Source organism: Macaca fascicularis, chromosome 16, assembly GCF_037993035.2.
Source record: "Macaca fascicularis isolate 582-1 chromosome 16, T2T-MFA8v1.1".
In the NCBI taxonomy this organism is placed as follows: Eukaryota; Metazoa; Chordata; class Mammalia; order Primates; family Cercopithecidae; genus Macaca; species Macaca fascicularis.
This window is the reverse complement of record NC_088390.1, coordinates 76457249-76481835: the sequence shown is the minus strand read 5'-3', so window position 1 is coordinate 76481835 and position 24587 is coordinate 76457249. Positions and strand designations below refer to the sequence as shown.

Below are 24587 nucleotides of genomic sequence, written 5' to 3'. Positions count from 1 at the left end.
GCTGTTGTATCCAAAAACAAAATATGAGCTTGACTTCCTCAAACCTGAATTAAACTAATCTGCCACCCCACTGCACCTGTCTGTTGCCATTTCTATGGCTCTATTCATCTAACCTCTCAGGGTTTATGTTCTATTGTTTGGGAACATTTGCTTTATGGTGTTTCTAGAGTAATCATACAGGAAGCCCAAAGATTCTTCCACCAATTTGTTTTCCATTTTTAATTTTTTTATTTAGAAATAATAAAATAAGACATAATATATAAAAATATGTACAATCCATGGTTTGTGCAGTACAATAGGAAGACTTTAGATACAAAAAGACAGCAAATGGGAAAATAATAACTATCACGATTGTCAATGGCTAGGATTGTTCAACTTGCCAGAGCCCAGAGCTGAAACTCAAAATTACTAGAAAAGAGATTCTACTTTGCTGAGGGTTAGGGATGGGCAGGTAACTACGCCACACTTTTTTTTTTTCACCTGAACATTATTAGACACAGAGTGAAAAAGAACTCACTCTACTTCTCAGGACAAGCTTTTGCTTTTACTGAGTGGTTTATTATAAAATATGAAGTGACATTTATTAATTGTAAGGGAAATACGATTTACGGGACAGAGCTCATCAAATAAACATCAAGACTTGGGGTAGGAGTGTATTGGGAAGAAAGGAAGTAAAGAGAAGAAAGAATGCATTAACAGAATAAAAACAAAGTAAAACAAACTTTTCTAGGAATTTGAAAATGACAACAGTGCTATAGTGACATCCTTAAAATGTCTGATTCAAGTATACTCTTAGAGGGATAGAAAACTACTCCTTTCTCAATAATCAAAATAGAATTCACTTTGTCTACATTTTATTTAAAAATAGGATAACCAGGAATCTATGGCTCCCCCCAAAAATATAGTGCCCTTCCAGATATGGGCAAAAATTCTTTAAAAGGGAATAAATCCTAAGTAAATTCAACAGGGAATCTGCTTGCAATAGAGAAGCAACACACATCTGGGAATCGACCCCAGATATTCACGGTGAGTCCCCTCCATCTGCATTCTAATGACATGTGTACACTAATTAAGGAGACCCAGTCAAGAAGGACAAATATTTTGAAGGTAAAATGCAGCAATGAATGTTGTGCATTACCTGTGTCTTGGCTCTTGACAAAAAAAAAAAAAAGAAAGAAAGAAAAAATTGCCATGTAAAGCGTGTAACTGTTAAAATGCTAATAACTAGAAAAAGGTTTCAAATGAACAGTCCATGCTGAAATAAATAACAGAAGAACATAGCAATACGAACCTTATAAGGCTGGTATATATTTGCTAAAACCATGCTAACCCGTAGCATATAGGTACTAGCTCTCAGACATTGCTGCACTGACATTATACTTTCTATGGCAATTATTTTTCTTTACAGACCTCTATTTACATTTGGCTTTAAATATGAAAATATCTGATAAACTTTATAAAATGTACACTTTAAAAACATAGCTTCTGCAAAATTTTCTTGAAAAAACAAACCTGTGCACCAGAAATTTTATATTTTTTTCTCTTTTTCAGAAATAAGTTGAAAGATTTCCCTCCCTCTTTCTTGCCCCCCCCCACACCCACCCCCTTTCAAATTTCTCAAGTCTTTTTAAGTGGCAGCACTCTGTGTTTAGGGGGAGCCTCTTTTGTGGCCACCCCCATTCTCCACTGTATCTTCATTTAATTTACATATCACTGAATACTCTTTGGTTTGATTATTTTCCTTTGCAAAACATCATAATAGCAGCAGCTGAAGCCCTCAATATCCTCTCACTGTCAAGAACCAAATTGTTGCCTCTTCTGTAAGTTTTCTTGTCCACTCAATCCCCAATTCCTCCAACTCTTTAAACACCTTCCCAAACCTGCCTTAACATTTGGATCTAAAACAACCACTTGCTTAACATCTCTTTCTCGGTTTCATTGAAAATAACACCTCAGTTTTCAAAGCCATCAAATCTGAAGGCTGAAAACAGCAAAAATTGTCATAGTTTTGCAGGCACGGCATTCAGATATGGCTGTTCAAGAACCAGAGACCATCACAAACATCAATTTACAAAATATGTGATTCTAGAACAAGCTGTTTTTTAATGGCATACAGAGATATAATACCATAAGAGAGTTGATTTTGAGACTCCAATTAAAAAGAAAAGTCAGTAACCCCAGAATTCACAAATAGGGAATTTTAAATTAAAAACAAAACAAAACAAAAAAAAAAACCAAAAAAAGAGTTCCATTATTGAGCTACAGTGAGAAAAAAAAAAAAAAATGTGTCTAGCAAGGCAGTCAGCCAGGCAGGGGAGGCTTCTGGAAAACAATGTGTCCTTCCTTAGTAACCTGCTCTAGGGCTCCACAGGAGACAATGCTTAGCTCACATTCAATCATAAGTATGCACACAGAAAAGGGAAATAGCCTTTTTAGACCATTATCTCCTTTACTTGTCATTATGTTGTATTTTTATGACTCTCTTTGACCCTAAAATACTGAGACATTTTCATTACTCTCCTCTGCCATAAAAAAGGCAAGTTTCCTCTTCCTCCTAAATACTTGATCTGAAGTGCTGCATCAGATTGGTTTGTCCACACCTCCCCGTTTCCCCGCTTTGGCATTCACCGCCCTATCTGACACTGTAGGACTCACTCCAGACAGACTGATCAGAGGAACAAGCGTGGAGGCCAGGTGTGGCATCTCCTCTAAGGTGAAGGTGGGCTGGCGATGTCCTGACAGTCCAGGCAATAAATTCAGCAGCAAGGGTTTACACCCATTTATCTTTCATGCTGGATGGCTCAGTTTTGAGAATGCCAGGATGCCAAGGAGGTCCTATGAAGATCTTATGAAATGAATTTTGGAATGTGCAAAAGGGAAGGCCCAGAAACATGTAAGAGTACATCACCATCTCGCACACTACACATGAGCCTGGCCAGCACTGCCTAGCAGGAAAGGATGGATGTTGGTATTGTGTGTATGTGAATTTTACTGCCCCTTTCTTCTTCTTCCTCTTAAAATAAAAAAAGTTACATGAAAGGACAAAATTTTAAAAAGCACTACACTGACTAGACTCGGTGAGTATGATGCTCTATTTTCTGAATAAGGTGCAAAATGAACCGGCGGTTCAAGGTCTTGCTGAGGTTCAAAGTTATTGTCTCTTGATTTCAAGGCAGCCCATGGGGCTTTGTTTTCTTTTAAGTGTAAGCTCCACTGTGCAAAAATATGCATTATCTTTGGTATTTATTTTAGGTAGTTTAACTTAAAATTTGAGATAACCCATTAACATCATGGAGGAAAAAAAAAACAACAACAACCCAGAGGCTACCATTTGGCTAGTGTTACATAATGCCCTTATGTAACAAAGAGAGAGAGAAAAAAAAATCAATTCTAGCAAACAAATTACTGGCCTCAAAAAATCAGGCTCTTGTTTTGGCAGTTGATAGCCAAATACTTGCCACTTTGAAGCGCATCATGAGCTTTCAATCAAGTTCAACACTGACTTTAAAATTACACAGAAGGAAAACTACACTGCAACAAAAATACACATTTGTGTTCATGTAGTTAGCAGCTTTTCAAAAATTAAGGCAGAGTCTTGCCTTTGTTATGCCATTAAAAACATCCTTGTTCCCTAAAGAGAAGCATTCTGGATAAATCAAATACCCAACCAAGGCTTGCCTGCAAGTTCAAGTTTTGGAAAAACACAAAACAAAACATAAAAACCCATAACTTATTCTACAACATCTATGTGCCATTGGGTCACAATGGAGGCATGGTTAGTGCTTTATGCTAATCATGGAGCTTACAGTCTTTCTTTGAAACCATTGTGCTTGCCTCAGTCCCTTGTGGCCGCTTGCTTGACCCATCTTGACCAGTACCGTCATCTGTATAACTGTTTTGGGCCTCTGACCAACAGACCGTGTTGTAAAGTAACTATTCCAGAGGAGGAATCAGTCAGTCATATCTCCGACTCTCGCCGTAAGGGCCTGGGCTCTAGAGGTACACTTGCCTGGTTGTGAAGGTCTATGTCAGGGGGCGTGTCCGTACTAGTGCTTTCTGGAACTCCGTTTTCACTGTCATCTTCCTCTTTGCTTGTGAGGGCAACTTCATTTTCATAGCAAAATGAATTCGCATTTGAGAGGATGTATTTCTTTTCTGCTAAGTCTCTTGCACTGCAAAGGGGAGTGTTGGGGACTTCGTAAGTTTTGTGGAACCTGGAATAGTCCACTTTGTAGTAGTGCTTCTCTTCAAAGAGCACAGGCTCATAGCGGTGGCCCCACAGGATTTCATTTGCTAGATAAGAGCTACGGCACTGTGTCGTCATGGCAGTGGCTTCCACCATGCCTTCCAGTATGACCACGATTTCAAAGTCTGCATTGTCAATGTCCTGTTTACTCAAATCATATAAAGGACTGTCTTCGTCTATTTCATGGACTATAGTGATTGGGGACACCAGAAATATACGATCGATTCCACTGTCAAACCCAACATTGATGTCTATTTGATCCAGAGGGATATACTCCCCTTCAGAAGTGATTCTGGATTTGAGGAGCTGTGCTCGGACATGAGCTTCCACCAAGTGGCTTTTCCGAAGATTGCCCACTCGCCACATCAAACACAGCTTGCCATCTCTCATGGCAATCACAGCATTGTGACTGAAGACGAGAGTCTCGTTTCTCTTCTTTGGCTTTGCCATCTTGGCCATGACTGCACCAATGATGAAAGCATCAATGATGCAGCCCACGATTGACTGGAACACCACCATGAAAACAGCAATTGGGCATTCATCCGTGACACACCTGAAACCATAGCCTATGGTTGTCTGGGTCTCAATGGAGAAGAGGAAGGCAGCCGTGAAGCTGTTGACTTCGGACACACAAGCTTTGCCCTCTTTGGATGCATCCAGGTCCCCATGGAGCAGAGCTATCAACCAAAACACACAGCCAAAAAACAGCCATGACAGGACGAAAGCCAGGCAGAAGATAACCAGCATCCACCGCCAGCGAATGTCCACACATGTGGTGAAGATGTCTGCGAGGTACCGTTGCCCCTTCTCACCCACATTGATGAACTGAACGTTACAGTGACCATCTTTCTTCACAAAGCGGCTCCTGCACTGTTGTCGGGTGTGGACTTTACTCTTCCCGTTCCCAAAGCCATTTGCAACTGCCATGGTGGCCAACTTCATACCGTCTTCTTCTGAAGAGACAATGCTGTAGCGGTTGGTTCGCACACTGCCCATCGCTTCTGCTGGGGACTCCAGTGCCTCTGCTTTGGAAAACAGTCTGAGTTTTTGCAGAACGCTTTGGAGAAACAGTTTTGAATGTTCGGTGAAGACACACACACACAAAAAATGAGGAGAGATGGGTGTCTCTGGGAGCCTCGGGGTTCTACCAAGGTCTGTCTGCTGACATGCAGAGTTACTTTAATAACTCAGCTGACATCCAGAGAACATGTCCTGCAAGAAAAGAGAGATTGTGCATTACAAAATAAGCCACTCTTAAAGAATTCTACTGTCTAAGACAATACATCCTAACAAAAACACATAATCAGGTAAAGATAAGTATACTTCACATTAAATTATAAGGTTTTACATTTCTTTGTATCCTAAGCATGCTTTGTAAACCTTTTATTTAAAAGCATAAAGTCGTTAAACATAGGAGAGTTCTCTGTGACAGTTGTTCAACCAAAATGTCAGGTCAGGTCCCCTTTCCCTTATTTTTGGCCAGGGATCTAGAATATTCTATTTCTCAGGTCTACCTCTCCCTTCTCTTATTCTCTTCTTTGGCCTGCCCCACCTGCTACGATCCCTGTCAAGCAGATGAAAGACTGTCTGATCCCAAGGTTTGTCGTAAAATTTTTGGAAAGAGGACATGTTTAGAAATCTTCGCGTGGACGCAGTATTGATATTCACTGAGTTGCATGTGCACTACGGGAGAATATGAGAGCCCCTGATGGCAAGGTTGAAATCGGAAGACAGACTATTTTGTTTAAATGATATAACTAGCAGACCGGATAGGCTGAGGAAATGCTAGAGGACGAAAGTCAGATTCCCACCTACAAATATAATAGTGATATGGATTTTGGAGTAGGCTTGATTGAGTGTATCCTGAAAACAGAGGGAACTAGTGGACAAAACCTCCTACGATGGTGAATACTGCCCCTATTGCTTATAATCATCTGAAATGGATCCCAGTTTCTGGATACTGTTTGGGCTTGCTTCATCACTTCTCACACTTCAAGCAACCACTATGCAGAAATGCCTGCTAAGTCTCTATTAGTGCAGGTAATTCTGGCTTGAAGACTTTGAAGACGCAGGTTTGCTCTGGGGGATAGAGAGCAATTCTGTTGCCTAGCAATAAGAGTCCTGAAATTCTCCTGAGATGGGGCTGTCATGTGTAATGACAGGCTAGGAAGTAAGCACCAGTGTGCGAAAGGACCAGGTCTTTAGCGGATTGAGATAAGGCAGGAACTCATTTCATGTCAGTCCAATGCTGTGTTCTCTCAGACAGAGACAACTGTGTAAGGACAGATCGTAAATGCTAGTCCGCTTACTTTCATTTCCAGCGCTGTTATTTGCTACAGGTTCCTATGGAGAAGGCACTCACCTTTACCTAATATGTGCAAATAGTAGTTCTCAGTTTTCTCCAATTGCCTCATTCTTCCCTAGGTAAGAACTATCTATTTACTTTAACTTGCCATCCTCACTCCTAAGAAACTATTTTCCTTGACTAACTAACAAAAAACTAAGAGAAAGTCTAAGGTGCTTTCTTTACCAAATGTGTGATAACAAAACGAATATAAGTTAGAACTGAAAAATAAAGCCCATCCTTAACTTTTCATACAACCAAATCCTTCTGCTATATTAAACGGGGGCAATGAATAACTCATGAAAGGAGTCAGAGATTTGTTGATGCCTGATAATGAAGACTCCATTTTTTTCTTTTCCTCTAAATCCATTAAGATTACACAGTTAACAGAACCGATTTCAGCCAAGCCAGCTGCAAACAAATAAAGCCATCCATTTACATTGTTTTTGTGCGATCCCTTAAAAAGAGGCAAGGTGCATTGCCTTTGAAAATGCCTTGTTACTGTCTTTTGACTTCTTCTTTATCCAAGTTATTATGCAAGAATGTGCCCCAACACATTTTTCCTGAGATTAGTCATCTCTGAAAATTGCAATGTGTGTTACATTTTGGCAGCTTTTGACACCTAAATGATGCTTGGTTTGAAAGTGCCTTTGAATCACTTTATAAAAAGAAGTTACTGTGCTTTCTTAACCTTCCACCTGCTTCAATGTTTTGTCTGCTTCACTGTGAAGTTTGCACTTGGACCAAAGAAACAAGAATCCTACCCCTCAAGGTTCTAGATCCTGTACATGGACAGCATTTTTCAAGTAATTAGTTCATCTTAGTTGCCTCACATTTCTAAACAGACGGAGACAGCAACACCACCAAATGCAGGTGTACGTTTCAAAAAAAAGGGAGAAGAGCTTCATTTAATGAATGCTTTGTATTCTTGAGTTCTGATTGACTTCAGAACTTTGTATTATAAGCTGACACCAAGAAATTCCCTTTTCATGATTCAAAACAATCCTTCCTTGTGAGTTACCATTAGGGGCCATGAGTAGACAGTGTCAAATTTCTTCTGACTTATTTCTGTACTCCTTCCAGATTAAAACATAACAACCATATGAAATCTAAAGACTGAATTATGACTTTCCAAAAATCTTGACCCCGGGACATTTGTTTGAATTCCACAAATCACACAATACCAGCTTCCTATGAATAGCTTTCCACATTTAGAATCTTGAAAGTGGTCTGTATTGAGAGACTTATTGTCTTATTTCCATTGCTAATAACAGAATTTGTCCCACATGTGGGGCATCATTTAGAAATTTTACCATTTCTTCCTGGAAAGAGAAAAAGAGGAGTTTCGCTTTTTGGTTTCTTTTGTTTTGTTTGGCAAAATGAAAACTTTTGCCACTTCAAATAGATATGCCCCAAAACAGATTTATGTGTGTATGCATGTGCACACACATATACTATGTATTCAGACTTTTTGTGGAGCTGATTACATAGCTAAAAGCTAGAACCTGTCAGGGTTTGATGGGGTAACGGTCTTAATGTTTCATGGTAAAAATTGCTTTCACTGTTAACCTGCCCACATGCCTGAGCGACTTTAAGCAAGCACAAAACTTCCTTGCCCGGTACTCTCTCACTAGCAATTACCAATTCGTGAACAAGCTGGGAAAAGCTATCATTAAAAAAAACAGGGCTTACATGCAACTTTATTTCAAGCATATATTCAAAATAATGTTTTGAGATGCAATCAATTAGGAATAGATGAGAACACTAAGTGATACAAATCCAGAGAATTGAAATTTGATTTGATGAACAATGTGTAAATTTCCCTTCCAGCCAAAATATTTAAGGGCCTAGATGTAAATTTCATGGACACAAATAATCATTTTTATCCAGGCCATAACCCATGATGTAGAAAGTATTTTTGGGAAATTGAGAGGTTACATGTGGTGCTGTTCATGTTAAGACTATTTATAGGCTGAGCCAAAATTAAGCATAAGCAATGGAAAAAATAGTTCAGCGCTTTAAACTTAGGTAGATGTTAAAGCAGAACGAGCTATGGATAAATGTAAGGTCAAGGAGATCACATGGTACAAATGGGGGATCTAAATTGCTTTGACTTATAGAGGTAATACTTCCAATATGGTTTATGAATGACTAAAACAAAATCAAATGAGAGTAAATGTGTCCTGAAACACGGTCATGATGTGCAATGAATAAGAAAGTTTCCAAGGATAGGAAATAAAGATAGCAAAAGAAAACGTACTGGGCTGAGAGGTCTGCTAATGAGTGTTTAGAGCAGCTATTTCCCAGCTGACGCCATATAGACCAGCCTGAGTGTGCTCTGGGTACATGTTGCTATGTGAGCACAACTGCTAGGAAAGCAACCTCTTAGAAGCTCAATAAACATAAGGGAGGAGGAGGGGGAAGAGGGAGGGGAGGGGGGATACCCATCTATCTACGTGAGCCCCATGTCTAACATTTATACTCAACGACACTTGGCTTGTAGCACTGCTCAGCACCTGCATATGCTGAAAAACAGACATGTTTGGTAAATAAAAATATACACTTAAAAAATTGAAACATCCAATCTGTGCAGGTAGCTCTTTTCAATCTTTCAGGCTACGCAAAAGTCATACAAGGACGCTACAGCTAACCAGAGATTCTGCAACTGAGGAAGGAGTCCGAAGGATGTAGAAAAACTGTGTTCTTTTATTTTTTTAAAAAAAGCAAAATTCACAAGAGTTTAGATCAAATATTTCTTATGGAGACCAAGAACATTAAAAAACAAAGTGTCATTAAAATATGAGAAAGGAGGGCAGGAAGCTAAGTAAAATGGCCTTGACCTTATCCTCACCCTTTCCACCATGCTTCAATTAACATCTCTTACCCCTTCTGAGCACCAGGATTTTTTCCAGATAATGGCAAATAGAAATGAAACATTTGGAAGTGAGCAGGAAAACGCTAACAAGTGTACCGATAATGTACATCAGACACACAACAGTGATTGGCTAGAGGAAATCTGGTAGCCTATTGATTATTCATGTGAAAAGAAAACAAATGGCAAAATGCAATATGGATTCTCTGCATATCCAAGGTTTTCAAATAACACCTTATTTCCTAACAAGTAAAATCTGAATTTATGAAAATCGTCAGAATGCACAGCCTTATCCTAGTGATCATCCTATGATATCCTTACCCAGACACAGACATTAAACTGCCCATTTCCTATCCTTGTTTTTTTTTCCAATTGTCATGATGAATCCATGCTATGATGCAATCTTTTTGCAGAATCAAGTCGTTTTGACTATTTTGCTTCTCTAAAACCACACTGTCTTCAAGCCAGGTATTACCATTATTACTAAAAATAACAAATTGATTAAGGGAGAGTCATATGTAATGTGAAAGTTTTGCGATCCTCAGGCTCAAATCCAACTCGGGCTCCCGCTCTTCTTTCAGGAAGGCAACTTTGAGACACTCACTCTGTTTGAAACTCACGGCTATACTTTGAAGCAATGACGAAAAAAACAAAAAACAAAAAACAAAAAAACCCGCCAAGGATCAAGAATAGTGCTAAGTCCCAAGATTTGCCAAGGTTTAAGACCAGGGCTCAAGACGCACGCCCAAACCCTCAACCACGTTTTCTTTTTTTTTTTTTTCTCTTAGAGTGAGAACCGAACACAGACACTCTCGCCCTTGCCTCCAAACCCAGTATCTCGCTACAGCTGGTGCACTGGAAGTTATGAGCACAAACAGATGCTGCAGAGAAATCTGTTTCTATTGCTCAACTGTTCCAAGCATGTCTCAGTATTTTTAGCTCTGGGGATGTTCTGGTGCGCACACAAACTATATAGGCATGATCTGGGACTCCGGAGCGTGGGTGAGCGCTACAGCAGTGTGACAGCTGGGCACCTCTGGAGCAGCGGGGCAGGGTAGGGTAGGGGACGGCGGCCAGAGTCCATTCCCCAGGACACACCGGCAGCGAGCGAAAAGGAAGAAAACACAGCAGCCCTTACCTGTTGCTGGCGCAGGAGCATGGGGACATGGAGTGGAAGTGGGGGGTACAGAGGCATGTAAGATCCAGTGGTTTGTAAAAAGCGAGTGAGCCAAAGCAAACCAGAATTCCCAAGACCCAGCCTGCCGGCGCCGGGAAGGCTGCGCGCTGGCCAGGGCTCCAGTGCGCTCTGCAATATCCTGGGCTCTTTTGAGGCGGTCCGTGCGACACCGGCTCTCCTGGCCCCGCCCCCGGCCACTGCCGGCCAATCGCAGCGCGCCTGGCCGCGCGGCCGGCCCCGGGAACCGCGGCGGGGAGGGGAGGATGCTGCGAGGCGTTGCCAGCGGAGTGAACCTGCCGCCGCCGCCTCCCCCTCCACCCTCGGAGCCCGGCCGGGGGAGTCTGGCCGGGCCGGGGAGGAGGAAGTTGCGGCCCAGCTGGGACAGCAGCAGGTGGGAAGCTGCGTGCCCGGCTGTTGCGGCTGCCTGATTGCAGCCTGGCCTTGGGCAAAGCTTCCTACTCCGTCTGGAGCCCCACACACTTCCCGGTTCCCCCGCTCGGGGGCCGCTTGCCCTGCGTGCTCCTCGAGGGGCCTGCGAGGTGCCAGCGCCGGGGAGAGACATTTACCGCCGGGGCAGGATTGCTCGTCGGCCCCGGCACGTCTCGCTCTCCCTTCCCTCTCTGCCGGAGCCCCTCGGCCCTTGGAAGTCCCCCGGGGAGGCTGCAGCGCCCGGAGAAGCCGCAGAGTCAATGGGGCGAGGGACTGGGGCGGGCGAGCAGAGCACCCAGGATTGAGACGCGCGCAAGTGCGGTCACTGCAGCGCCGCTTGGCTGTTTCTTCTCCCGACAGTTCGCGAATTACTTACAAGGAGCCTAGGCTTCTCTGAAGGGTGGACGGCTCGTTCCCTCTCGCCTTGTCCGCCGTCAATCTCTCCGCCGCCGCCCGGCACGCTTTGCTGATCTAAAATCAGAACAATTAAGAGAGTAATGATTTTTTTGGAATAGCAACTCCTACAGACACTCAGATCTGCCCTCGCTTCAGCGCCTCCCAGCCCTCATTCCCAGCAGCCAGGCGAGAGCGCGCAGACCCCTAAAAAGCAACTTGTGTTACCCGGGTCTGGATCCTGGAACTTTATAAACTAATCCGTGTGTGTGTGTAAACCGAAGAGTAAGTGCCTATTATTTCTGAGTACTTCGGTGTCCTAACGAAGCTTTGCTTCTAAAGGACAGGATATGTTTTAGGAGTCTCCTTCCACTGAGTTTTTTAAATGTTTATTTCCTCGAGCGATCAAATGTGTCTTTTGTGCAGTTTATTTAAACTTCGAAAGGCCTCCTTGAGTCGCTAAACTAATTGAGCAAACTAGCTGGTATTGTGGACGGCGCAGTCGGGATGGATTTTTGTGTGTAGGAGAGGTGAAACTGACAATTCAAGGAAAGGTTCTGTGCGAGTCCCCACCTCCCATCCTCATATCCACACGTGGCCCCTAGGAGGTGCTGGTGAAATACGGTTGCTTAGGTTTTGCAGATACGCACTTAATCCTGCCTCACCAAGTGTGCCTTTTTTCTTCGCACTGAGCAAGGTACTTAAATTAAAAGGGTGTGCAAGAGATGATTCATTCAGTGTAGCTGCTCTGATAGCCAAATGGCGATGTGGTTCCAGTTAATTTGTTGAGATTATACTGTTCACCAAGTCCTGTTACCAACTCTGTTGCCATGAACGTGGGAATAATACCTGCCCCAAGGGAGGTCTTCTTTAACATCTATTGTCATGTGTTATTTATAAACAGCTTGAATTAACACTGTAAAATAGATGGATGTCTAAGAACCTAGGCTGTATAAAAGAACCTGAGGATAGACAAGATAACTCTATATTAACCAAAGGATAATGAATGAGTTCACCGCTCAGTTCAATAAGCTTCTGAAATATGCTTCCTCCTGGACTTCTAAGAAACAGGCCAAAACTTTAATTATCCTTTAAAACATGTTAAGCCTAAATAGAAAAAGGAAATTAATCACTTATAGATTTTCTCTTCTTTATTATGATTCAGTTGGTGCATCTGTTGATGGCTAAGAATTTTCCAAACCATGTGAATTCAGAGAGGCAACACTTTTGTTGTTGTTGTTCCAGGTAATGAGCTCTCTTTGAAAACCAGTCACTCGGAAAGGGATGCCATTTTTATGCAACTTGGTTCGAAATGGTTTTGCTTTAGTATTCTATACACCACAGGCCAAAATAGTTTCATATGATAAGAAAATCTTTAAAGAAAGGAACACAGAGTTATTAGGTTATGGTTGGCTGTATAAATTTAGCTGGGCAGGGGGAGGAAGGTCATAATAAATGTATTCTGCTCTCTCTCATCAATTATCAGCATCAATCCCCTAACATTCTCTCCTCCCAAAGACTGAAGGATGTGCAGCAAAGCTTATTTCTTGAAGGAGAAGGTTCGGGAAAAATTAATAATTTTAATTAGAACTTTCCAATCTAAGTAGAATCATTACCTTAATTAGCTAGATAAGGAAGTATGAAGGATGAAATTTTGCAAATGAAATTTTGGAAATGCATGGTAGCTTAGAATACCCCCATTGCTTCATTTTAAAAAAAGAAAATATAAATGTATTTTAATTAATAAATGACTTTTCATCATGTCCCTATTAGGAAAATTCTGTGTGCCAATGCTTTCAGTGTTTGAGTTAATACATCTTTTGAAGTGATGCGTGATACAGATTTCTGTATTCAGAGTCTATCTTTTTTGGCTGAATCAGGCCTTATTTAGCAAAAATCCCCATTAGTCTTGGACATGAATGCAATTGGGTGTTGGGATCCATCTGTGGATTAAATTTTTCCAAGGAAATGACAATTATGCTCTTACTGATTCTCTCCACGGTAACCACCTATAATATTAGAGCCAAATATTAGTCACAATCTGGATCTGCAGTCAGATTGTGAATAGCTGTGTGACGCAGAAGGTGATTGTTTCACTAGAAGCACAAATCTTTCCTTTGCATTTATATAAAGATCCCCAACAATCAGACATACTTTCAGACTTCCATTCACCATATATATATACAGTTCAATTTCACACTGATAAAAGATGAAACGCTCCTGGCATCCGTATCCACTGGATATTAAAAACCACTTTCTAATCTTCAAAGTAATCATCATTAGCAATAAATAGTAAATAAATCGTTGTCAGATTGCCCGGAAATGTAGACAGGCTGAGTTTGCAATCTGCTGCTATGAGAACAAGCCATGTACTGTGGTGTTTTAAGGCACTGTATGTAATCTTATTTATTGGAAAACAGTTTTGGCCTTAAGTTTCACTTACCGCATTGGTAATATTTAATCTTCATATTTTTAAATTCAGTGAACATATTTGTTGAAATAACTACTTTGTACTTTGGCTATATGCTAGGTGAGATGAAAGACAGAAGGGTCCTAGGGGGAGCAGTACCTGTTCTTAGGAGTTCAGAATGTCCAGCTGAGAAGACAAGGCAGAAGTGAAACATTTAAATGATCAAACAACAATATAAGGCAGCTTATGATTACGCACTAAAATGGATCAAGCAACAATTAAAACAATAATTTTAGAGAGATTTTGAAGAATGGAATGAAGCAGGGTAAGACTTTGTAATGGAAGATTTAATAAATACGACATATTACTATGTGTAGTGGTATCAAGGATGCTGAGAACACATCAGAAGATAGGAGTGTCTCCTCATTCAATTAATTTCCTAAATGCCCACTATGCCCCAGACCTTTCTATATACAGGTAATCAAGCATATACATTATAAGTTGTTTCTAAGAATAAATGTCAGTTACATGGAAATGAATGAAAGGAACAGTATGTTTTAGTATAACTTTTGATAATTACTCAATATGATTATAATAAACATAAGCTCTTTCATTTTTTACCTTTAATACAGTAGGCCTATCAGGGTACAGTAGAGCCTTTTCTCCTGCATTAAATGACCCTAGACGAAGCTTATTTAAGCCTTTCTGCTTGTTTTTCCTTCTCCATCAATGTGAGCCTTCCGTTCTCATTTTTGCTTCTGATAATGTGCCTTGGATCTGTCAGGCTGTCACCATGCTCTGCCTAATTTGTTGATTCTAATCTGTGCTGGGCTGATAAATTATGTAACCAAGGTTGCTAAAGTAATGTAAAAGCAAATATGATTTAACATATCTAAAGATGCATTTTTGAAATAGTATGAGCAGATGCTGAATTTGGAGTTACCTTCACTTGCTCAACCTCCTTTTCAGGTAAAAAAGCTTCGGGATTTGGATTGATGGCATCTATTTTGCTTCTCAGAGCATTTAAATGGCTTGGTCTTTGTATTTGCTGTTATAAATAGCTGAGGAAAACTTCTGAGTAATTGAGATACCTGTGTGTTTGCAACTATCCATACGTTTATATGTATACATAAAACAAAATCATCTACTCATTTATTGAGAAAATATTTGAGTGCTTACTTTATCCATTTATTATTATGACCTTCATTTTCCATCAAGTATGTTAAAACCCAAAACAATAAGTGGCGCTGTTCTTTAAGAAGCTCACACTTCCAGAGCCTCCATGTTATTAATTAGTAAATTAACTCTTCTGTCATGCTCTGGAAGACGTCATTTATCTCACACGAGTGAGACAAGTACACTCTGAAAATACCATATTCATTTTAGGGCCAGACCCTACGTTACTGTGTTTCTTGATTCCATGATTACAATGATCGTTTCATCTGTGTTTTCTGGGATGCATTAGGTCTCCCAAAGGTAATAAGTTTACAGCCTCAGTTTACCCTCTGTAACCACGGATAGCAGTTCCTTAGATCAGGTATCCTTGCCGTAAGCGCAGGTCATCGGTTAGAAGAGGTGCCAGCTGAGAAAATATCAATCATTATGCACAGACTCATCATTGCCACTGGGGAAAGGCAAGCCTTATAACTGGAAGGGTATAGTATCATCATTTAATCATAGTAATCAAGCAGTAATAAGAAGACTAATAATCAGCTAGGCTGTATGGAGGGTTTTCCAGGAAACAAACACTGCTTTTGTGCTTTACAGGATGTGCTATTCTGATATTCTGTATTGCACGTACATTTGCATGGGAAAATAATGAAGAGGGGGAAGATAGGAAGGAAGGAGGAAGTAGAGGAGACAAGAAAATATTCATTAGAAATTATTGGTTCTAAAGGAGACACAAACACGTTCAGTAGCCACCAAGGAAAGTGAGACTGCCACCAGCATCCATAGTCCCCCTCTACAGCACAGTAAGAAATGCTTTTCAGTGCCACCATCAGCAAACTGAATCTCATGTTTAAAACACCTGTAAGAATGTCTCTTTGCTTTAGTAATACATCTTTGGAAGATCGTAAGAGTCACGCAACTTGACTTTTTCCAGAACTTATAAAAACAAAACAAAAAATTAAAACAAGCAACACAAACTTCAGATAGCCAAAACGAATCACTATTGTAGACATTTATGGAATATGCCACAAGCTACGAAGAAAATGCAAAACATATTTTGAGTAACGTCAACAACACTGTAATGATACTCTTGAAAGAAAATGTACATACTTGAATGTCTAGATTTTCAGATGTGGGCTTTAAGAGTTTGTGGATTTTTTTTTTTTAAGAGTATTTTTTGGTATTTTAAAAAATTATTGCTAAAATGATGTATGTCTGTTTTGGAAAATGTAAAAGATAAGCATTTTAAAATGTAGAAGAATGTAGGTAAATGTGGAAAATAATATAAATTCATATTCCCACCATTGAAAGATAACCATTATAAAGACTTTGATATATCTTTCTGCTTTTCCTGTATTTCTGTTTCTATTTTAAAATCTATGTTATAACTTTTAAAAATTAACATAATGGGTTTTTTTTTAATGATGAGGTCTCACTATATTGACCAGGCTGTTCTCAAACTCCTGGCCTCAAGGGATCCTCAAACTCAGCCTCCCAAAGTGCTGGAATTATAGGCATGAGCCACCGCACCTAGCCTCTATAATTTTAAGATCAATTATGTCATATTTTCAATACATGAGCATCACACTTTTTATATCATGCAAGTATCTGTCATGCAACTAAAAATTATTTGAAAGTGTATATTTTAATGCTCACATATATTTTATGAATTATAATTAATTCTCACCTATTCTTATACCTTTATATTCATTTTTTTCACCCTTACAAGTATGCATTTACTTGGTGTTGGAGATTTTTTTATCTTCATATCTTTCTCCATTCATTATAGATTTCTAGATGTACAATTACTAGGTCAAAGCTTATGAACTCTTAAAGGTTTTTGTTGTTGTTGTTGTTTTTTAATGCAGTTCTTTCTAATGAAATCCCAATGGATTGAATCTCAAGGATGTTCTAAATTATGTGACTTTGCATAGTGGCTGTATTGCCCAATAGGGAGAGGTTGAGCTTTGGGTCAACTTGACATGTGTTTGCAACCTGCCACTTACTAGTTGTGAAAGATTGTTATAGGAATTAGAAATAATAAATCTAAAATGCCTAATACTTTGTGATCAACTAATCAAAGGTATCTTTTTATTCTATCACTATTGCTCCTGCCACTAATGATGATGAAAATGATAAGGTGAATAAATCAAACATGTTAACTAGGATAATAAGGCATGCATACAATAAGTCTATAAATAAATAACAGAAGTTTATGTAGTGCTTGATTAAGTGCTAAAGTCATAAATGAAGAGGTAAGCATCTGGGGAACTTAGCAACAGATTAGTTCTATATTTGATAGGACAGGTTGGCATGAAACAGAGAAAACAGTAAAATGGATTTCACAGTTGATCAGAATTTGAATAAATTCATGTATTTAAAGAAATATTAAAATTGAACATTAAACTTGGACCAGAGTTTAGTCTTTCAAGACAAAGATGTTGAGTTGACGCTTGATTCTTTGCACAAGGAGAGATCTGCAGATGACTGAGCAGAAGGATAGGGTGTGTAAACAGGGCTGTTGGAACATTAATCGGACTGTCATTTCTTCATCCATTGCCTCTGGCTGCAGCCCTACCATCTTATCTTTGCTTCCATTTTTGTTTTCTTAATGTGATTTCCAACATTCCAATTTTTATTTAAAAGGAAATAGAGATACAGAAATTATGTTCCAACTGTTCATGTGAATAGGACCTATACATGTGGACTCCTAACCTGCTGATCCCAAATTCAATGTTTATTCCTCTACTTTCTGCAGAGTATAACTTTTCCTAGCATCTCTGCTCAGACAAATCTAGAAACCTAAAATAAAACCTCTGTTTTTCAAAGCCACTTTCTAATTCTCCCTGACAGATCCTCCACATTATTTCTCTCCTAACTCTGAAATACATGAAATTTGAATTTTTGCTCCTTATGCACGACCCAATTCCAAATGCTTGGCTCAATTTTCATGCTTCCCTGTGCAAGAGTTTCTTCCATTTTAAAAATAAATTTGATCAGTGTCTACAGGTTTAATTGAATGTTTCCTTTATCACTGACCAGCTTCCATTCTGTAGGCACTTATCCTCAATTGAGATTTAATGTCAGTGTTCCAATAAATTTATGTTTTCATATTCAAAGTCCTAGTGTATAAGTTACAAATAAATAAAACTTGTATTGCAACTATGCAAAACTAAAATGCTATACCCAACTACTACCAATAACATTAGTGATTTATGATAGCACAATAATATTCATAGCATTATATGACTATTAAAAGAAAATGCAAGTTTTCAGGTGAAACTTTTAGCTCCATGACAGACCAGCCTGTAGTTATCAGTGTATACAGTTTACAGCTACAAAAACTGACTTTGCTATTTATTGCAGAAAAGTACTCAGTTAAAAGTAAGTATTGTTCCTTCAGCAAAATATTCACTGACCCAAAACTCTTTGTGACATTTTACAATGCACACAGCCTCATGCAAGTTTAGACAAGTGGACTTATACTGTCTTATGAGTGCCTGCCCCTAATAAACTACCTCGTAATGCAAAAGTAACATATCTTTCATGACTATTTTGACAAAAGTTTAAAACACATATGATGAAGTTCAACTTTCAGGAACCAAGGACTGCCAGAAAATATTAGTTTCTACATTATATATGCATTTAGAAGTTTACTTGAAATCTGCCTTTTATAAAGGAATGGTATGAATAAGTGAAACTGTACATTTTTTAAACTTGATTGCCATTAAAGCAGAAATTCTAAGGTTGAAAAAAATAGGTGCTTCATTAGATTTTTTAATGCACTTATTAGGCTCAAATCCAGACATTTCATCTGCATCATTTGGATTTGAGCTACATACAATTCATTTTAAGTGTTAAAGAAATTTAAATGAATTACTATTATAAGCAAATGTTTTTAGAAATTATTTCTAGGATTAGCGATAGAGCAACTCAGAATTTATATCATAGACTTAAATTCTATCACCAGTGTTTCAGCTTCTGATCTTTTTATCACAAAGATCTCATTTCAAAACATGTAGTAATACAAAAGTCTATTCTTTTGTATGGTTTGCATAACTGAGTCACCAAGTTTTAGCAAGGCAGGAACTGACAGTATAAATAATGTTTTGTGTTTTTTTTTGCAATCTGATTGTCATTTCCCTGCATGTAAACAGAAATATGTGAATACTCACATCTTGCCTGTTAAGTCAACTTGGGAAAAAGTTAGGAGAGCTAGCTTTCCCATTTACTGAGATTAAACGTCTTTTATGTGTTAGCACATGTAAGAATGCTTGGAAAAAAACCTTGAAAAATAATCTGTCCTACCTATCAAAGTCCAAAGCTATTGCTTTTACTGTGTATTATTTTTCTATAAAAAAGTAATGCCTTCTTTGCACAGATTAAGTTAAGGAAAGTATATACTTAATAGTTTCATTGGCAGAAAGCAAATTCAAAAAGTATATGAACATGCAGGCACACACTACAGACTCATGCACATACACAATTATATCTGTTGACCCAATGATGACACATCCAAAAACCTCATAAAAAGATGAAGAGGGCTAAGATTTGATTTGCAGTTGCTTAATTCTAACAGAAGAGCTGTGGTCAGTTCTAAGACTCTTTGTCGTAACCTGCCTTCATGATCTTGATTTTATGATATTTAGAGTCCAGTTACATTTTGCAATTTAAAAAGTCACCTATTCACTCGTTACACACATATTTATTATGCACTAAATTATGAAACATTCAAAATAGATACTGGCAGCTCTCAATATTTTTGAAAAGTAGAACAATCTGTAAAGTTCTAAGGCCAAACAGCTTCAACATGTCAGTAAAACATGAGCTAAGTACACATAATTTAAGCAGTTCCCTTAGACTAACAGACAATGCACATTTTATCTGAACATCTACCTGGTCAAAGTATCATTTACCCAACAGCCTTAGTCCCCAATGCCGTATCCATAGTTTCAAAATCCAGATAGTATAATGGAAATTTATACAAGTCTCTTTAATCCTGCGTTCAAAATGAATCAATGCTCTTCTCTAAGTGAATTAAACACAGAAATTAGTTTACTCCTCTCTGTATTGTATCTTCTTTCCTTAAGCATTGCTTGCCTTTGTTCCTTTTTTTTCTCTCCATAGTCCATACATTAATTCAAGTCCTACATAAAGGGGATCGGTACAAAAAATAGCCGGTGATCCACGCGGAATGCTCTGAATTGTATTACTACCACGATTTAGCATTGAGTTCATTCTGAAAATACAGCTCAAGACCTGCATGATTCCAGCTCCACAGGCTCCACTGAAAAGCATTGCCTATCAAAGCAACACACAGAAAAAGCACCAAACATGCTTGATAATATAAAACCACGCCATACCCCCACAGAATGAGACAATCCAGTCAGCAAGAAAAAAACAATCATTGTTGGAATGATTTCTCCATAATGGAAAGCAATTCTCTGTGAATTGACTTACAGGTCATGACATAAAACCAAAGAAACAAAGAAAGAACTCTAAGCATTGACAGATGTTCTGTGCTCGCTCCTGCCTCCTGAACCCCTCCGAGTCTCCATCAGAAGGCAGCCTGACCTGCAGCCCCTTTCAAGCAACTTAGGAACTGGAGAGCTCTCATACAAAAGGTTTTACCCCTAATTCCACTGAAGACCCCCTCGAACCAAGAAAAAATTTTCTCACAGGAGAATTTAAGAGAGTCTATGGATTCATGCTCGATTTCATAATTTCCTCTCTGTACAAAAACCAGGGTATTTATTTCACTTACGTAATTTCCAGGGAATCAGTTGCATGACCTGACTTGTATTCTGTTGGTCTACTGAGGGGACCTTACCGTCAGTCACCCTTGGTGAGAACATACCCAAGGGCTGATATATGACTGCAAAGGAACTTAACAATTCCTGGAAGGAAAAGGGTTAAGAGCCAGTAAAAACAGCATAAATTTACACATGACCTAGTGCGATTACACTTTTATTCTCTTCCTTGGAAGAAACAACAACAATGACAACCTCCATAACTAATGCTTCTGGTCTAAAAAACCTTCTCCCTAAAGGACATGTTTTCACCCACTACCGATGATCTCAACAACTTTCTGGATAGAAAGGACCTATAGACAGAGAGATGTACCTGCCGGTGAGTTTTCTTCCCAAAGGATCTGAAAAGTCCATTCCAGGTCATGGGAAAATCATCTCAACGATTGTGCTGAAGGGAGCAGCCTTGTATGATTGGTTTGTGATGGTTCGATTCAAGCTGACAAGTTCTAGAATGATCATTGTTTTGTCCCAATCTTAACTTGCTAAGAAGGGAGATGGCTTGAATAGCCAGAGGCCTTGACTCCAGAAAGAACTGTGAGTAGATAAAAGCTACTGCAGTGGCTTCATTTAAAAAAAAAAAAAAAAAAAAAAGCTGGCCCTGATACCATTGCCTTCCATGAGGCAGAGTGCTCTGCCTTTTTCTTTGCAAAATATAGGAAGAGGATTGTCTAAGCAAGTGAAAAGTAGTTGGGGACAAATAAAGGACACACGTTTTTTTTTCCTTTTATAGGTGAGATCAAATGCACCAAAGACTAAACGAAGCCAATGCCTCAGTCCTGTCTGTCCTAGCCTTGCAATAGAGGCGTCACTAGGTGAATAAGCTAGTTACAAACTGAGCTTTTTAGTATAGGGTTCTCTGGGGCCAGCAGAAAGGGAGCAGACAGGTGGGCTACAACCTCTCCCTCCTACTCATATCTCTCAACAACCCAACAATCTCCTTTCCTCTTTGTCTTTCCCTTTCCTCCTCTAGGAATTTTTCATCAGCTGAAGAACAGGGGCATTTGCTGCCACAGAGAGAAGTTGCTTTTTTGCCTTTAGCCATGGATGTATCAGGGTGGTCATGTATTCACCTGGAGAGCCCACAGATACCACTGACACAGCAGCTGCTCTGACAATAGCCCATCAATTGTACTCTCTTCTCTTTCTCCCCTCTCCTCCTCCTTCCTGCTATCCACACACAAATCCTTCAAGGAAAACCTCTACAATGCTTCCTGACAACAGGGCTGAAATATCTGGAGTAGCGGATACCTTAGAAGGGCTATCTTGGAGACTTCGGAATGAAATTGATGGTATTAGAAGTGCTGATGAAGAACTAATTTAAATGGAAAAGGTAGACATCCAGAAAAAAGTAAACATTTAGAGATAGCGTTAATTGGAAGATTTTTATTTTAAAATCTATTCTTAAAAAAAAAAAAAACACTTCAATTTTTTTTTGTGTGGAGTGACTTTCCTTGCACCGTACATATGGGCTATTCTAAAATACATCTCTCTCCTTTTATTCATGAAAAATAATACGACTAAGAGAATTATTGATGGAGAAGTATCTGGGTCAGGAAAATGACCCAAAACTGAGATTTATGCTTTACTGAAGAATATCCTTATATTACTAGACCTGTAGAAAAGAAAACTCTGCATTTTTCTAATATATTTAAGTAAGGGCACCACATGTTCCCTTCTGGAAAGAATAATAAGAGTGTGCAAACTGTGTCCACAGGCCAAATCAAGCTCACAACTTATACATACAGCTTGTGAACGAAGAATGTTTTTACATTTTTAAGGTAGCAAACAATCAAGAGAGGAATACTATTTTGTGACATTTAAACATTTTATGAGATTCAAATATATGTATTCATGAATAAAGTTTTATTGGAACACAGCTATGTTCATTCGGTTACAGATTGTCTCTGACTGCTTCCCAGCTGCAACAGCAGAGTTGAGTGGGTGACACAGGGCGTGTATCTGGGCCCATACAATCTAAAACACTCACTATCTGATCCTTTATTTTTAAAAAAGTTTGCTGATTGCTGACCTAGAGTAATGCGATGAAGCATCAGGCTGAATTGAGTAAAAAGGATGTGAGAACTGTCTCTCATTTTGATTCTTGGAGGCTGAGTAAATTTGACTAATTTACTTAAATGTTGGTGCTTCCTCATTAAAGTTGAGATAAAATTCAGGGCCAGGCGCACTGGCTCACGCCTGTAATCCCAGCACTTCGGGAGGCTGAGGCAGGTGGATCACGAGGTCAGGATTTCAAGACCAGCCTGGCCAAGATAGTGAAACACCATCTCTACTAAAAATACAAAAATTAGCTGGGTGTGGTGTAGGGCACCTGTAATGCCAGCTACTCAGGAGGCTGAGGCAGAGAATTGCTTGAACCCAGGAGGCGGAGGTTGCAATGAGCTGAGATCATGCCACTGCACTCCAGCTTGGGCGACAGAGCAAGACTCCGTCTCAAAAAAATAAAAAATTATCTAATTTTTTTTTTTTTAGGATGCACTAAATAATGATTGTAAATATGTACACAAACAATAAATGTATCTGACTGTGGTGACTCATGCCTGTAATCTCAGCACTTTGGGAGGCTGAGGTGGAAGGATCACTTGAGCCCACGAGTTCGAGGCCAGCCTGGGCAACCTACAGCAACCCCATCTCTGCAAAAAATAGAAAAATTGGCCATGTTTGGTGGCACGTACCTGTAGTCCCAGCTACTCTAGAGGATGAGGCAGGAGGGTCACTTGAGCCTGGAAGGTCAAGGCTGCAGTGAGCTGTGATCATGCCACCGCATGCCAACCAGGGTGACAGAGCAAGACCCTGTCTCAAAAACAAACAGAATGAAAACCTAATACATGTTATTTTCTGTTCAGACTAATTATAATTGACATGCTTTGATCAAATACCCTTACATATTAAGTGGCTTCCAAATGGGTTCATAAAATAGAATGAGAAATATTATTAATATCAGTCAATAAAATCAATGAATGTGAATGATTCCATGAAGATAAACTTTTGACCTATTTTTTGACACCGTATATTTTCTTGATTTTTGCAAATCTATCACTAGACTGTTGTAAGCCAGCTATTCCACAGAGGGATATAGGAGTCTGTAAAGTTTTCAGGCAAATGTTTAACTTTGGGTTGTTTCAACTAAACACATCATGAATTTGATCTCATTGGAGATCATGAAATGCTGCATTTAAGAACTCAAAACACCTTGAATATGATCTCATTAGTGATCATTAAATGTTGCACTTAAGAGTACTTAGTGATTAAAAAGCAACATCAAAAACAATAATTGAATAAATTGGACTATTTTGCAACCAAAATTATATCCTGAAAAGTGTTTAAGAACTTCACTTAATTTTGAATGCGTATTGTACTATTGTTTGATTTTATTTCTTTTATTAAAAAATAGATCTGTTTATACCAATGTCCATATTTTTATCTTTTGCTATGTTTGACCTCAGGGCCAGAATTAGGATGAGGTAAGTAAGGCACTACACTCCTCAGGTGTAAAATTTAAGAGGCACACACACAAAAAAACCCCCGCCGGTAATCAAGATAAACAATACTGTAATGCACTATCTTTTAAATAAAAAATTATGCAAAATAACTTACAATAAGCAAAATAGATCATGTGTATGTGTGCATATAGATTAGTTGGAGTTGTCTACAATAGAAAACTTCAAAATAACAATCTACTAACCAAATAGACATATTTTTCTCTCATGAAAAAACA

At 39.0% G+C, this 24587-nt stretch overlaps 2 protein-coding genes and 1 long non-coding RNA gene across 4 annotated transcripts; 2 read left to right on the top strand and 1 right to left on the bottom strand.

Annotated features, from left to right (window-relative positions):
• Window positions 1-204: 204 nt before the first annotated feature.
• KCNJ2 (potassium inwardly rectifying channel subfamily J member 2) lies at window positions 205-11547 on the bottom strand. 2 transcript variants are annotated; one of them, XM_045374486.3, is made up of 2 exons: window positions 11445-11547; window positions 205-5458 (listed from the first exon to the last, which is right to left on the bottom strand). In XM_045374486.3, the coding sequence occupies exon 2, from the start codon at window positions 5240-5242 to the stop codon at window positions 3959-3961; it is 1284 nt and encodes a 427-aa protein (XP_045230421.1). In that variant the 5' UTR covers window positions 5243-5458; window positions 11445-11547; the 3' UTR covers window positions 205-3958. The 2 variants fall into 2 exon arrangements, with proteins under 2 accessions (XP_045230421.1, XP_005584868.1); XM_005584811.5 differs by lacking the exon at window positions 11445-11547 and adding an exon at window positions 10601-10763.
• Window positions 9452-15024, top strand: LOC141408735 (uncharacterized). The gene is made up of 3 exons (XM_074018140.1): window positions 9452-9568; window positions 10251-10464; window positions 10669-15024. Exons 1-3 carry the CDS (start codon window positions 9452-9454, stop codon window positions 11463-11465), a joined length of 1128 nt encoding a protein of 375 aa, XP_073874241.1. The 3' UTR covers window positions 11466-15024.
• Window positions 15025-20168: 5144 nt separating this feature from the next.
• On the top strand, window positions 20169-23488 carry LOC141408851 (uncharacterized). Its single transcript, XR_012426078.1, has 2 exons — window positions 20169-21170; window positions 21822-23488. It is a non-coding gene; the product is annotated as an uncharacterized lncRNA (long non-coding RNA).
• Window positions 23489-24587: the final 1099 nt, after the last annotated feature.